This window comes from Hypomesus transpacificus, chromosome 6, assembly GCF_021917145.1.
Source record: "Hypomesus transpacificus isolate Combined female chromosome 6, fHypTra1, whole genome shotgun sequence".
Lineage (NCBI taxonomy): Eukaryota > Metazoa > Chordata > Actinopteri > Osmeriformes > Osmeridae > Hypomesus > Hypomesus transpacificus.
Genome location: NC_061065.1, coordinates 14,082,569 through 14,096,306, shown reverse-complemented (window position 1 = coordinate 14,096,306; position 13,738 = coordinate 14,082,569). Strand labels below are relative to the sequence as shown.

Genomic DNA, 13,738 nt, shown 5'->3' with positions numbered 1-13,738 from the left:
CCGTTCATCCTTCTTTATTTATCGTCTTTGTCATTCAAGCTACCATCCCTGCCAGTAATAAAGGACCGGGAAGAGACAAACAAACAGAAAAAAGCGACACATGGACACATGCGGCCTGCCCTCACTACTCCCACTTGTGTTTTTGTGCATCTAATACGTTGTCAGTATCCGGGCAGATATGTACAGTGCCTCGCTGTCTCATTTCAATTGGCCTCCATCTGTTTTGTGTGTCTGTGAAAAGGTCTATTATGATCCCCCCTTTTGCTCTCTGAACAAACGGACGGCTAAGCGGATAGGGCCCCCCCCCCCCCCCCCCCCCCCCCCCCCCCAAAAAAAAACATTAGCCCCGAAATTCCAAGGAGCCCTGTCAACCCCCTGGTTTAATTATCCAGAGGGGATCTTAATTTTAATGAGTTTTAAAATGCGTTGTCTCCAGAGCCATACAGGAGAGACAGTGTGTGGTGTGGGCTAGCAGGCCTGGCCAGGGCAGATTGGGCTGGGCCCTGGCTCTTTATTAACCCTAGAGTGACTAGCTAATGTGATTGAAGTGGAACCACCTGGCAGGGAAACTGTACAGTCAGCTGCCTCTGAAGGCCACGAATGGGGAGGACCAGGTGCCGGGCTCCGGCCTCTTAATTGTTGCCATGTAATAGCTCGCTTGACTGCACAGTACGGCTTGGGGGCTAGGATTAATAATGAGAAAAAAAGAAGACAAAAAAACGAAGTAAAAGAAAAGCTGTTGCTAGCTAGTGCAGAAGTCCATTTTATTTTCTCTCCCAACCCCCCCCCCCTCAGACCCCCTCATCTCTCTCCTGCCCCCCCCCCCCAAGCCTCCCTTCATCCAGGGCCCTGTGAAAGGAGTGGGACGGAAAAATGAGCGAATGAAAGAGGACTAGAAGTAGAGTTTTTCTTCTTTTTTTTGTGAGGAGGTGCTAATCTTAGGTGAATGGCCACTACGGTGTGTGGAAGATCTCTCTCCATCTGCTGCAGATACCACAAAGCTCAGGGGTCTGCCTCGACAACATCCCCCCCCTCTCTCTGTCTGCCCAATTTGCCCTGGAGCTACCTTTCTCCTTCACAATAGGCACAGCAACAGGGGCACTCCACTTTGTGGTAGTAAATAGCACTACATGTTTGTTTACAACAGTTGTTGCACACATACGCAGACACTAAAGAGAGTATTAAGATGAGATCTAGAGTAATTCCCGCTCTCAAAAATGCAAACCCAATTAGAAAACCTAAACCATATTTGCGTACTTGTTGGTAACTCTAATGAATTTGTCCCGAGAGGTTTGCATCCAGTGTGAGTTTCATTGTTTGTGTCCTCATTGCACCATTTGTATATGCATTTTACATCTAATCAAAGTGGATTTGCATAGGCCTTTTTTAAAGCAATGTCACAGAGGGATCTGAACCCTCAAGGAAGACAAGGAAAAGCTCCCGAGAAATAATTCCATAAATGCAACACAGACAGTCACAACTACAAAGTCTACAAGGTTTCTTTCTTTCCGTATTTCTTTCTTTTTCTCTCTCTCTCTCTCTCTCTCTCTCTCTCTCTCTCTCTCTCTCTCTCTCTCTCTCTCTCTCTCTCTCTCTCTCTCTCTCTCTTCCCTCCCTCTCTCTTCTTAGTTGACTTTCAGCAAGTTTGTCACATTGGATAGGGACTTTCCTGACTTCAGGTGTGTGACGCAGTATGATGAAAAGGAAAGTGAGACGGCATGTGTGTTGTGTTTGAGGGAGCTGTCCTCTCAGCACCACTTTCCCTCCCACCCTTTCCCCTTGTGCCTAAGTGTTGTGGTTACCAGTCCACAGAGCCAGTGAGATCAGACACAGGCCCTCTCCAGAGGCAATCAAAGAAGCACAGGTATCCTGGTGATCTAATTCCAGGAGAAAGCTGCTGGAACCAGAGCCAGTTCCAAATGTTAAGACGTGGCGGAAATATGAAGGCGGAAAAACAACAACATGCATGTACGATAACACTGAAAAGTACAGTGGGTCGATGTGAATGGACACAAGAGCCAGCCAGGGAGTTTTTATTTGTGTGTTTTTTCTGGAAAGGTGTTACTGGGGTGTGTACAGTAGGTTGAAATGACTGCCCTTCTTCAGGTTCCCCAGCTGCCTGTCAGGTGGCAGTATCTGTAAACCGTCTTAGGAAAACAGACAACTCATTCGCGAGTCCTCAGGAGAACAAAGGCTTTGCGCTAATGCAGTAGAGATCAAACCAAGATGCCAAGATGTGCAGGCTTTTAAATGTTAAACCAAGCCCTGCCTCTTTGCCACAAGGGACTTCTACAAAGCCTAATGGGAAGTGACTCATCTATCAGGGCCGTCTTATAATAACTTTCTCCTTAATGCAGCCTCTCGCCTTGGCCGCTCGGTTAATTGTCGGCCATTGTGTTTTTAACACATCTGAGCCCACGTCAGTCGTCAACAATTGAATGGCGCCTGAAAGAGAGGCATTGTAAGGAGCGGGCTCATTTAAATACACAGCCCAGCGGCTCCTTTGATAGGCTCGCAAAGAGGAACCCGTGCGTGGAGCACCCCACCATCTGTCCCGCAGCATCGCGGCACGGGCCGGCAAACGAGCATGGGCAAACGTCCCATATGGCGCCGCGGGTTCTGCCGGGCGTCGGCTCTCTTGTCGCCGTTTGTCGTCGTTATTTATTTAAGGAAAGCGGTCCGAGGAGATGAGTGGAGAGGAGCCGGGCGCCCTGTGCCAGGAAGCCAGGGGGCACGTTTGGCACTGGCGGGGCGTGGCCTCGCGTCGAGCCGAGACCTGGGCAAGGCTGGCCTGGCCACCGGACTGCGGGGAGGGGGTGGGGGGGCATCTGTGTGGCAGACACGGTCGACTCCCCCACAGTCACCCCTCTTTACGGATGCCTGGCTGAGATGGCATCATACCCAGCGCCCCCCCCCCCCCCCCCCCACCCAGAGAGAGGAGGTGAGCATTAATGGGGTCCCTGGCTCCGGACCCGATCCGAGCCCAGCTCTGTGGAAGGACACCATGTGAAACACACACCCGTGACCACACTCGTTCCCGTCAAGGTAAAAGACATCAATATTAAATCTGATTAGGAGCAAATCAAATGTCCATCATCCAGATAGCCAACCGAAACTCCACCGCATGCCTATAAATGAAATAAATGAGAGGTAGCGAGCGAGGAAGGAAGGAGTCTGAGGTGGAGTGAGAGAATGTCCCTGAGGCTCAATTACACGACTCTCCACAGGTAATCCTGGCGTTCATTATCCGCTGGGTGTACAGCAATAGATCCCGCAGTCCAACCAACCCTCCACGGTTCCAGCAAGAAGCAAAGCCGTGGCTTGCCCTCCAAATCCCTCGTGATGTGAAGGAGACACCTTTCCCAGAGCAGAGGTGTTGTTCTGTGCTGTTATTTACCTAATTATACAGCCGGGAGCCCGTCCTTTTTCCTGCTTGCTCGGCATGTGGCGTCTCTCGGCCCCACCCAGGGAACAGGCTGGCTAACGAGACACCTGGGCCGCGGCATGTACAGACAGGGGCACTGGTGATCAGCCCAATTAAGGGCAACTAAGAGCTTGGCACGTTTGATCCCGAGAACGCAGCCACAATTCGACGCCCGCTTAAGGTAGACCAAAAAGATAGGAATTGGCGTCACTATGCCTGACTAAATGTGTCATTTCGTTGACGTCTAGTCTTGTCCTCGTCCCTGGCGGACCATGTCCACGACGGATCTGCTTTCTTAGATTTATGGAACAGTAGGTTCCAAAAGGTTTTAAATATAATTTTAGAGAACAGATAGGTGTGCTGAGGTCTTCACCCCCCCCCCCCCACCACCCATCAACCCCGCCCACCCGCCCCCCACCCCCCGCCCCCCCCCCCCCCCCCCGCCCCCCCCCCCCCGCCCCCCCCCCCCGCCCCCCCCCCCCCACCCCAAACCATCCCTAACGACAATCACTGCTCATCTCTGTTACAGCACAGTCTTAATTTCCCCCCAAACCAAGATGCATACGAAAATTTAATCAGCTCACTTATTTGGGTAATGGCGATGGAAATGGATTATGCTTTCTGTGTGCGCCGTGCTGTCTGCAAGGCGGCTGACGCAGGATGCGCGTCGACCAAGTCGCTTTTAGCACCTCGTTAAGACTCGGATGCTGATGAGGTTAATTGGATGCTTTCAGCCTCGGCGTAATGACATTCTGGAGGCTTTCGCACAGTAAGACGGGGTATGTGAGCAATGCCTGACAGTGGCGGTGCGCTGCCGGTAGCTACCTTCTCCTGCCCCTGCAATTGGCTGCACTTTTACAGGCCAATTATCCTTCCCGGCGAGGGTCTGTGTGACCGTGGGCCTCTTGAGCGTGTTACCCGAAGGTCAATGCAATTGACGGAGGTTAATTAACCAACAGTGGCTCAAGAGGCGGTGGAGTGTGAGCAAGCGCCCTCCCCTCGGTCGGGGGAATTTCTCATCTCAGGCATTCAAGGACAGATCTGCTCCCTCCGGAAAGAAATAGAGGTTGTTGTTTTTTTTAAGCGTGTTTGCCTTTTTTTGTATAAACTCGAACGAAAAATGGTCTAGTATGTTTTGAACTTGCCTCAAATGTACTGTACCCTGTGGGTCAGGTTTTGAACTGAGGTAAAAAAAACACTGAATCTCATCCATGAATACCACAACAACTAGTGAGTAAAACAACCCGTGATTGGAAGAAATAAGAAGAAACGTCAAGATAATGTTTGCGTCTCGCCTGCTACCTGCTTTCTTATTGTTCCTCCAAACCCCCCCCCCCCCGTGGCCAAGGTGGCTTGAGCCGTCAGCAGCTCTCCTGAGTGAGACTCAGCTGCCACGCTGCTGGTCTTTGACCACTGCTGTCAGTATATGGAGATTCAAGACGACCCCCTCCTGCTGGCCTGTATTGATTGTGGACTGCACCAAACAGCCCCCTGCCTTCACCAGAGACCCAGCCCTCAGGCTGCAGCATGGGGGCACCATAATGTTTCAATTACCGACCCGTCTTATTGTCTGGGCGTGACAGGAGAGGAGACCCATCCCTAATTGGCCAGAGTACCTTTTTGCTATCCGCTCAGAGTTGTGTTCAAGATACAGAACCAACAAGAAGTGTCGAAAAAAAACGAAAAGGAGTTCTGACCTCGAACACGACCTCAGTATGAGACACTTGTGTCTCTCATGTTGTCTCGGAACCTTCTACATTGTGCGAGTCGTTGTGGTGTAACCATAGCCTTGCCGGCTGTACATTGTGGGGATGCCGCGATGCGGAACGTTGCTGTGGTGATGTGGTCTCGGTTACCATGGCAGCGAAATTTGCAGTGCTCTTTTGGTGTTCAAACATACCCCTTTGAAACAGACGAGATTGGGAAGCCGCTGAGGAGGGCTGCACACCGCTCTGGACAGTCCCATTAGGAGGAGGAACCACTCTGGAGGTGCCACAGTCTTTGTTGCAGTCCAATCACACCATTCCGTACTTGAACCTGTCTCACAGTAACTTAGTTCACTCCCTGAAATTTGTGGTCGTTTTTCTACTTCATAGTAGATTTAGGAATAATAAAAACGTTTGTGGCACTTTGACCGTGCACAAAATCTTTCAGTTACTAATGCGGTGTGCTGCCTGGGCTTCACTGCTTAGTCTTTGACGACAGGCTTCTCTTAAACAGCAGGAGGAGATGGAGGGAGGGTTGGTGTGAAGGGGTCGTTCTGGGGCGGACCCGTTTGGTGTGACAGGCCGTAGCCCCCCCCACCCCCCCCCCCCCTCCATGGCGGTCTGGGGGCCCCCCCCGGGCTCAGGTGCTCGTCAGCCTGGACTTGTAGGAACCTCTTTCAGCGATTCGTCATGCCTTGGGCCCAGCCTGCTGCGCCGGCACGTGCCAGCTTAGCGTGGCCGTGCCTGGTTGCCAGACGTCCACTCGGGCCTGACAGCCTGCTGCTGTCACCCAGGGGCGGAGGAGGAGTCGCCGGGCTCTGGCAGCGGCCCGGCAGCACCGCCCCCCACCCAGGACAAGAATAGGCCGGGCCCCCGAAGGGCATGGAGGGTCCCCTCTGGAGGAGGAGGAGGAGGAGGAGGAGGAGGAGGAGGAGGAGGAAGAGGAGGGCCCTCTCCATTCTCTCCAGCAGCTCTGCGGGCTATTCATTAGCCCGAGTCATCAGGAGTTCAGGCCTGAAGGAGACAAGGACAAGTGGAGGGACTCGCGCACACGCACACAGACACGCGAGGCTGAACACACACAGCGGATCGAACACACACACGCACACACATATGCATATAAACCAGACAGAACACACACATGCACATACAAACCCCCACACACCCTTCTACAGGGGCTATTTGTCTCACTGCTATGGAAGAGGGAGTGTTAAGCTAAGGTCATTGGGTAGTTAATGTTCAGCCCCGTCGAAGAGGTCACTGCATCCTTCACAGGTTAGTCTGACTTTGTTACCAGGGCAATCTGAAGTCTTTGATCTTTGAATTAGGGGGTGGCTCACCAGATAAGTGTGCGTACCATGTAGGCTAAGGCCTTACCACTGGGGACCAGGTTTGAATCCAGCCTAAGCCATTTCCTGCACGTCCTCTGTTTACGCTTCCTGTCACTCTTCACCTTCTCTGCCCCAATAAAGCAGAAATGCGCTCAAAAATATACTGGACATATACAGGATATTTGAGTTGAAACTACTGTATCGTAAACATATTTTCCAAATTCTATTTTCAGATGTAAGATTACACACCGTACATCAATATTTCTACAGACACAGTAGTACTATTTACATTTTGTTGTGTAATAATCCCATGAATTTCTCAAGATTTGTCTAAAGAAGACGTTAGTTTTTGTACAGTCAAATATGTGGCACAAGGGGAGGTTCTCAAATGTTTACAACAGCAAAACCAATCCCTACATATACTCTCTTGAGCTCTCCATAAAGCCCAATGAGCCCTGTTTGGATGTAATCAAACGATTGAAAATGTTTGAATTCAAGTTTTATGTAAAACATTTCCATACATTTGGGGAGATGTGTGACTCTTGGCTGAACTGGGCCTGGGGTCAGTCTGTGACATGGGGGGCCCAGCTGGTCCCTGAGCGAGCCCATGCTTGTCCCCATGTCTGTCCCCGCGTTTGTCCGCCTGTCCGTCTGGCTCAAAGCAAAAGGCCTCCAAGTCTAGTCTTGTCTTGGATAGATGTATTTGTGCTCACTGTTAAAGTGATCAAATGTCAAATGTCAATTTTAATACCTACAATGGGTGTATTTAGCGTGTTGTATATATCCACTTTTATTCATGCAAACGTGAAAATAAAACGAAAGTTTTTTTTATTGGATTTTTAGGACTGATTGGTTAGAAGAATTTGTCAGTATCCACAAAATCTAAACAAATATTCCCCACAAATATTGAAAAAAGATCATGCCAGACAACTTTAACATCCAAATTATAAACACAAAGAAACACATTTGTTTCACTGCATAGACACTCATCACACACACACCAAAAAACAAAGGCATCAAAGCCATAAAAGTGATTGAATTTGTTTTGGAGTTATCTGTTTTGCCTGATTCAATCATCCATGAATAAAATCTCCTTTCTGGAGGGAGGGGTGGGAGGGTCATCAGGTAATATGTCATTCAATATGACATAAATGTTTGCAAGAGTATGTGTGTGTGTATGTGTGTGTGTGCATGTGTACGTTTGTGTGTGTGTGTGCATGTCAGCAGATCCTCTGCACAGGCTCACAGAGGGTAGGCCAGACCAACAGACTGGCAGGAGCAGAGGGGAGCCAGGCCATTTGCATAATTATGCCCTTGCTTCCTGGAGAGGCATTGAGAAGCCCTGCTCTAACCTCCATCGACCTTTCATCAACTGGAATACTGAGCAGCCTAGGGACCAGTGGGGAAAACAGGGCATGGAAACAGAGAGCACCTAGAAAACACTGGAGCTCGTTTGTCAATCGTGTGCGCGAGCCCTGAATGCACTATCAACATGTTTATGGATTTCAATGCCTCCCCTCCAGGTAGGATTCCTTTGTAGGCAGGTTAGGAGCTATGAGTATCTCTGAACAACAGCCTGCCTGAAATGGATCAGGGAGACACGGGCTAGTCCTAAAATAAACATTTCTCGGAGTTGGTGCTAAACAGAGGATTTGTTCCACGTCTAACCATAAAGCAGAACATATCTGCGACATAATCAGCCGATAATATGAGAGGCCTCTCTGGCCTCATTGGGGATTCATTCTGAACAGCTTGTTATTATCTTGGCCTCTGGATCTGTGAATAGATTTACAAGCATTAGGGCCGGGGCATTGTGTGGGCCATGTGTGGAGGAGGTCCTGTGCTTTTGTGTGTCCTGTGGTTGGAATCAGCTGTCCTTCAACAAAAGCTGCCTGCTTGGAGAGAACACTCCAGTGTTTCACCGGGTTTTCAGGAATCGCAGAATAGGCATGTTAGACTCGCTGTATGCAACAACCATAGACGTCTGAACCGTTAATTCGCAACGACAAACATTCCGATATATATTTTGAAATAGTGTCACCCTAGTCAACCTGCATATCCTAAATGATTTTCCAATCTATTTTTTATTTTTCTCGTAAAAATAAATAAATCTGTAGGTATCTCTGGTCTCGGGGTTTTCGATAATTAGCTTTTCATTTCCCGAGTGTGTCATGCCAACAAAGTGATTAGAGCTTTGTTTGAGCTGTGCTAATCACAGCGAGATGCAGTGCTATTGAAGCCACCTGTATCCTCCTGTGCTGTAAAGAGGGTCGCCACCCATCTGCAGGGACGGAGCCCTGGAGACGAGTCGGGCTCTGTCGCTATAGGAGCAGGAGTGTAGCGACTGGCACGGGCAGAAGGAGAGGTGGAGGCGCGGGGCTAAATCCCTCAGCACCATTTTCCCTTCTTCTGACAATAAACATGAACGACGGACACTGAATCCAGATCAACCAGCCGCACGTTAAGACGCATCCGTGTGTCCACATCAAGCCGCGATACAGTTGCAACCCATATTAGTTGAATTACTGCAGGTTGTAAGGCTAATTATCAAAGGCATCCCAAATAGCTTAGCCACAGGCCACTCACAGCACTGCTTCCCTGTGTGTGTGTGTGTGTGTGTGTGTGTCGCTGCTTTGACTCGAATCCTCCCTGTTGACTCCCCATGCCTGCCTGGTCCCTGACACCAACACCTGCCATCCTGGAAAATGCCTGGAGGTTTGTTTGACTTGCCACAGGCCGTCAGTGAGCGTAGAGCTTGTTTACTTTTTGGTCTTTTCTTTGTCTCAGGGCAGTAAAGATAAGAGGCGACTCGTGCTGGGCAGCACTCTACTGTGGATTAGGCTGAAAGACAGCCTGTTCTCTCTCTCTCTCTGTCTCTCTTGTTTTTCTCAAGCTGTGTGATGGTGGATGAGTGGATTTAGGGGACGGATGTAAATATAAAAAGAGAGCAGGCAGGAAATTGTGGGTGTGGGTGTGACGGGCAGGTGTAACTTTCACCATCTGTGTTTGACTGAAACAGGCTGCCTTGTTTTCAGATTCATTAAAACCCAAACGACAACAAGCCCATATATGTCACACCAAAGCGGGGTACGATTGGGAAGTCATCAGTCGGAACGTCGAAGCCTCATTAACTTGTGTTGATCGTTATTGTCAAGGAAATGAAACCCAAGTAGCTGCTGTCAATGTTATAACGTCATAGGCAGCAATGCCAACATTATCTGCATAGTTATAATCAACAGTTAGCTAAACACACACACGGTGTACACAGCACGCACACACACACACACACACACACACGCACTTCTCTTGTAACACAACTCCCCAGGTCTGGATAACTGCATTAGACAGAGATAGATTAAATCAGGTAAATTGAATAATTCTGTGTTGCTTTCATGTCAGATATCAAGCAGTCTCACATAAGATGCCTGTGGCTTTGAACAGGACCAAAGGGAAGCGGATCAGCCCTTAAGTATAACCAGGCATCTCTGTCACATGCACATACACGCACAAACACAAACACATTCAAACACACACACTCACAATGGCGAATCAAAGTCAGGTTTGACACTGACACTGTCTGCGGCAGATCATTGATTAAAGGGACAGTTTCCCCTGCCACCCCGTCACACAAGTTCAAGTTGAAGTGACACACTATCCCGGAGTTTTATGTTGATTTTTGCAACGCCATTTCTTTCACCATCTCCACTCGCCCCTGTCTCTCATTCAGTGTCTTACGCTGGGTAGACTGCAGCTCCATTATGGGGCTGCAGTTGTGTTTTGTGTGTAAGCCTGGCTTTATCTACAGCTCTTATCTCTGACCCGCTCCCCAGCTGCCGTACACCTGCCAGCCCCACTGGGAAGGGAGGGCTGGGGTTGGGGAAGGGGCTGAGGCCGGGAACAGGGCATTGGCTAAGGCCGGGCTGGGGCTTGGGCTGGGGCTAGGACTAGGACAAAGCAAGAGGTGGAGGTTATTTCTAGGGCTGGGGGACAGCCATGGGCTCGATGCTTGGGGCTCCAAGCTGGGTATGGCAACTATGGATTGGGCCTGGTTTAGGGCGATGAGCAACTGATGGAATGTGATAAGAATATATGTAAATATTTGCTATCAGTCGAGTGCTACTCTAAGTAAAGCAAAGTTATGGACACTTTTATTTTGAAGGTATTCCATCCACAGGGAGGACCATAAATATTATCACACAAGTGTTTTACTTCCATTTCCTTTCCCTAAGCCCCTGACATTTAGTAATTTTTTTGTCATTTAGCATTTAGCAGACGCTCTTATCCAGAGCGACTTACAGTAAGTACAGAGACAGCATTTGACCATACCTCTCCAATTTGGAGAGACTATAAGTGCAGACGACAAATGTAAATAAGACTGCTAGAGAGCCTAGGGTGACTGATTCACATTGCTCTGTGTGTGATGGGATGCAGTGAGGAGACAATAGCCCTCGTCTCTCCTGGTCCTTAAGTGACCTCTGTCCTGTTGCTATGCCCTATGCCCTATGCCAGCCTCTGTGGTGCTTTTAATGGAGTTTGCCTCTGGGCCCCAGTGAGTATGAAGAGGGACTGAGTTGAATGGAATGACGCTATTCTGTACTCTACATCAAGGTTAATGATGCAGTCATGCTTCATTTATGCTTCTAGATTTAAGTAATAAAAAGCTGACAATTTGGCAGGGTTATGTTTTCTTTTTTTTTTTGCTTTGTTTTTATTATTTGGACATTTAGCAAATACTGCAGAGACATACAAATGCGGTAAGAGCTAATAGTTACAAAACAATCAGAGCATAAAGAATGATTGCATTTATGTATGAAGAGACAGTTTTTCTCAAGCTCAAGTTCATTGATTGCTACTTCACTTTTTTTAACACCATCCGCAGAATCTGTGTAAGTTCAATATAAATAAGACAAACTGACAATTTGGCTATGGTTTGAAAATAAAAATACAAGAATAAGCCACAAAACAGTCACACGAAACAATAATTTATAGTTTCAATAAATAAGCAAATTAAATAAATAGAAATAATCATAAGAATTTAAATATATTGGTACATGATGTAAAAATAATAACACAACATTTGACCAATAATATTTCATTAAAACAATCATTATTCAACATTTCAATTAAGGCAGTTTTACAGCAGAAGTCTACAGGGGCTCTACTCCCAGGCATTGTTGGCTACACTATGGAAAACCTTGTTTTATGTTTTAGAGACAAAGCTAGACAAAGTCCACAGATTCACAAGCTATATTAAAGCTAATTAAGTGAGAGATACATTTTCAGCCTGTGAATTAGAAGGCAATTCATGACGACAGTACAGCTAGGATTTTCCGGTCTTAGGTCTAGAAGCTAAATAGCACTTGTGCAGAGATCCTAGAAAAATAAATTAACAGTCTAGCTTTACTTTCTGTAGGTAAACTAAGATGAATCTGAAAATATAGAATTCGAGATCCAAACAGGATTTTACATTCCCCCATTCGATGCTGTGGACGGCTGGGAGTCACCTCTGGTGACTGGGTCTTCCCCTGCGCCTGTGACGCTCTGTCTCAAGGCACGGTATCGTCTTCAGCAGGCAGGGCGCACAGGCATTTGGAGAAGGATAACTTGTCTGTTTTCAGACGGATGACATTTGTTGATGTGTCGTGTAAGTCCCGGGGAACTGTAAAAGACTGCCGGGCAATATTTGCACGGATACACCTGTGAGGAGTGGAGGAGACGGATGTGGCGCTCCTGGTTCACTCGGTTGGGAAAGTTCTCTCCGCAGACCGGGCACATGTAGCAACCGGAGGAACTTAAATTCAATGGCGCATGGCCCTGAGTTTGGTCACACGGCTTCCCGTCGATTTGGGGTGATGGGTACGGGTCGTGTTCCTCGCTGCTGGTGGGCCCGTTTGGTGAGGCATGTTGAGATACAACGTGCTTACGCAGGTATGCTTGGCGTTTAAACTTTTTGCCACAGTGATCACAATCATAAAGTCCGTCCTCTGAGCCAGACTCAGACAGGCTTGGGCTGGGTGTGTCCCTGTCGCTAGCGCCCTTCACTTCCTCGGACACTGCCTTTTCAGTGGCAGACAATTTATCACTCTCTGATTTGACACTCGCTGTACCAGATGTACCACCCTGTGGCTTCGGCTTGTGCCAGCGCCTGTGAGACGCTAGATTTGCCGGGCAGCTGAATACTTTATCACATTCAGGGCATCTATATTCAACTCTCACTATTCTGGAACACTTGTGCTGGGCCAGTGCGAAGGGGTCAGCATATGCTTCTCTGCACAGTTGACAGACAAACTCGCCGAGGGCTTTGTCTCCCGCTGACTGTTGTCTGGGTTTTTGGTCGACCGGCGCTTCCTTAATTTTGAGACCAAGAACGGGAGATGTGGTGACATCGTCCTCGAAATGCAGCCTCCTGATGGCTTTGGGTTTTTTGGATGGGGGCTTGCTTTTGCGTTCGATGTCACTTGAAGGCCGTTTGGTGCCGTTTCCCGTAACAGCAGTGTGGACTGTGTTCGTGGTCCCGGTGCGATTGCTGTTACTGGTGCCGATTTTTAAGTCCACTGGGGCAAACAGATGATCCAAAGCGGTAAGCGCTGCGGGCGTGGGAAAAGATTCCGCTGATATCGGGGAACCGAGATTGAGACGTGTCTCAAAATGTGAGCGCTCGTGTTCCTTACTGACGGGCCGGGTGGGGCTGTAGAGCGCTTGGTACACCGCCTCTGGGTTCCCAAATTGAACAGGTTTAGAATCCTGCTCCGGGGCTGCGGCCACTCCTCCGCAGAACGGTGATGATGCTGGTGCGCGATCCGGGCAGGAGGCGAGAGACGGCAATGGAAAAGCATCTTTCTGGTTCTGTAAAGCTGTTTGATCCTGCTCTTCTTCGTCAGAACGAATCCTGTAAGACACAGGGTTGGTCTTCTTGTTTCTTTTGACCAAAAATCCACGTGGCATCTTTGCGATAAACGTGTAAAAGGCACTTTGGATGAACAGATGAAGCTGAAATCAAATTCAGGCTTAAAATATCACCCACATCTGATACTTTGATTTTTTAAGTTCCCCCTTCTATTGATCGTTCTCTTCCCGAAATGCTTTCACCTCGACATAGCAGCACTCTTTTTAAAGAGAAATGATGACATTGTTCTCGCCCCTTGTTGCCTCATCCCCAACCAATCAGATGGAACTAAGATCCCTATGGATTTACCAGTGGATGTGGGAGGGTGAAGAGGGGCTTGGTTTGGTGAAAATGTAGGAGGATTTGCAGATTGCAAAGCAGATGTACCTGA

The 13,738-nt window shown here is 48.5% G+C and overlaps 1 protein-coding gene across 1 annotated transcript; it reads right to left on the bottom strand.

The window, feature by feature from the left end:
• Positions 1 to 11,219: 11,219 nt before the first annotated feature.
• On the bottom strand, positions 11,220 to 13,694 carry insm1a (insulinoma-associated 1a). Its single transcript, XM_047021771.1, has one exon. It carries the CDS (start codon positions 13,404 to 13,406, stop codon positions 12,027 to 12,029), a length of 1,380 nt encoding a protein of 459 aa, XP_046877727.1. The 5' UTR covers positions 13,407 to 13,694; the 3' UTR covers positions 11,220 to 12,026.
• Between the last annotated feature and the right edge of the window lie 44 nt (positions 13,695 to 13,738).

Bases quoted from the DNA above. Each gene is read 5' to 3' on its own strand.
- insm1a (XM_047021771.1), bottom strand. From the start codon at position 13,406: ATGCCACGTGGATTTTTGGTCAAAAGAAACAAGAAGACCAACCCTGTG.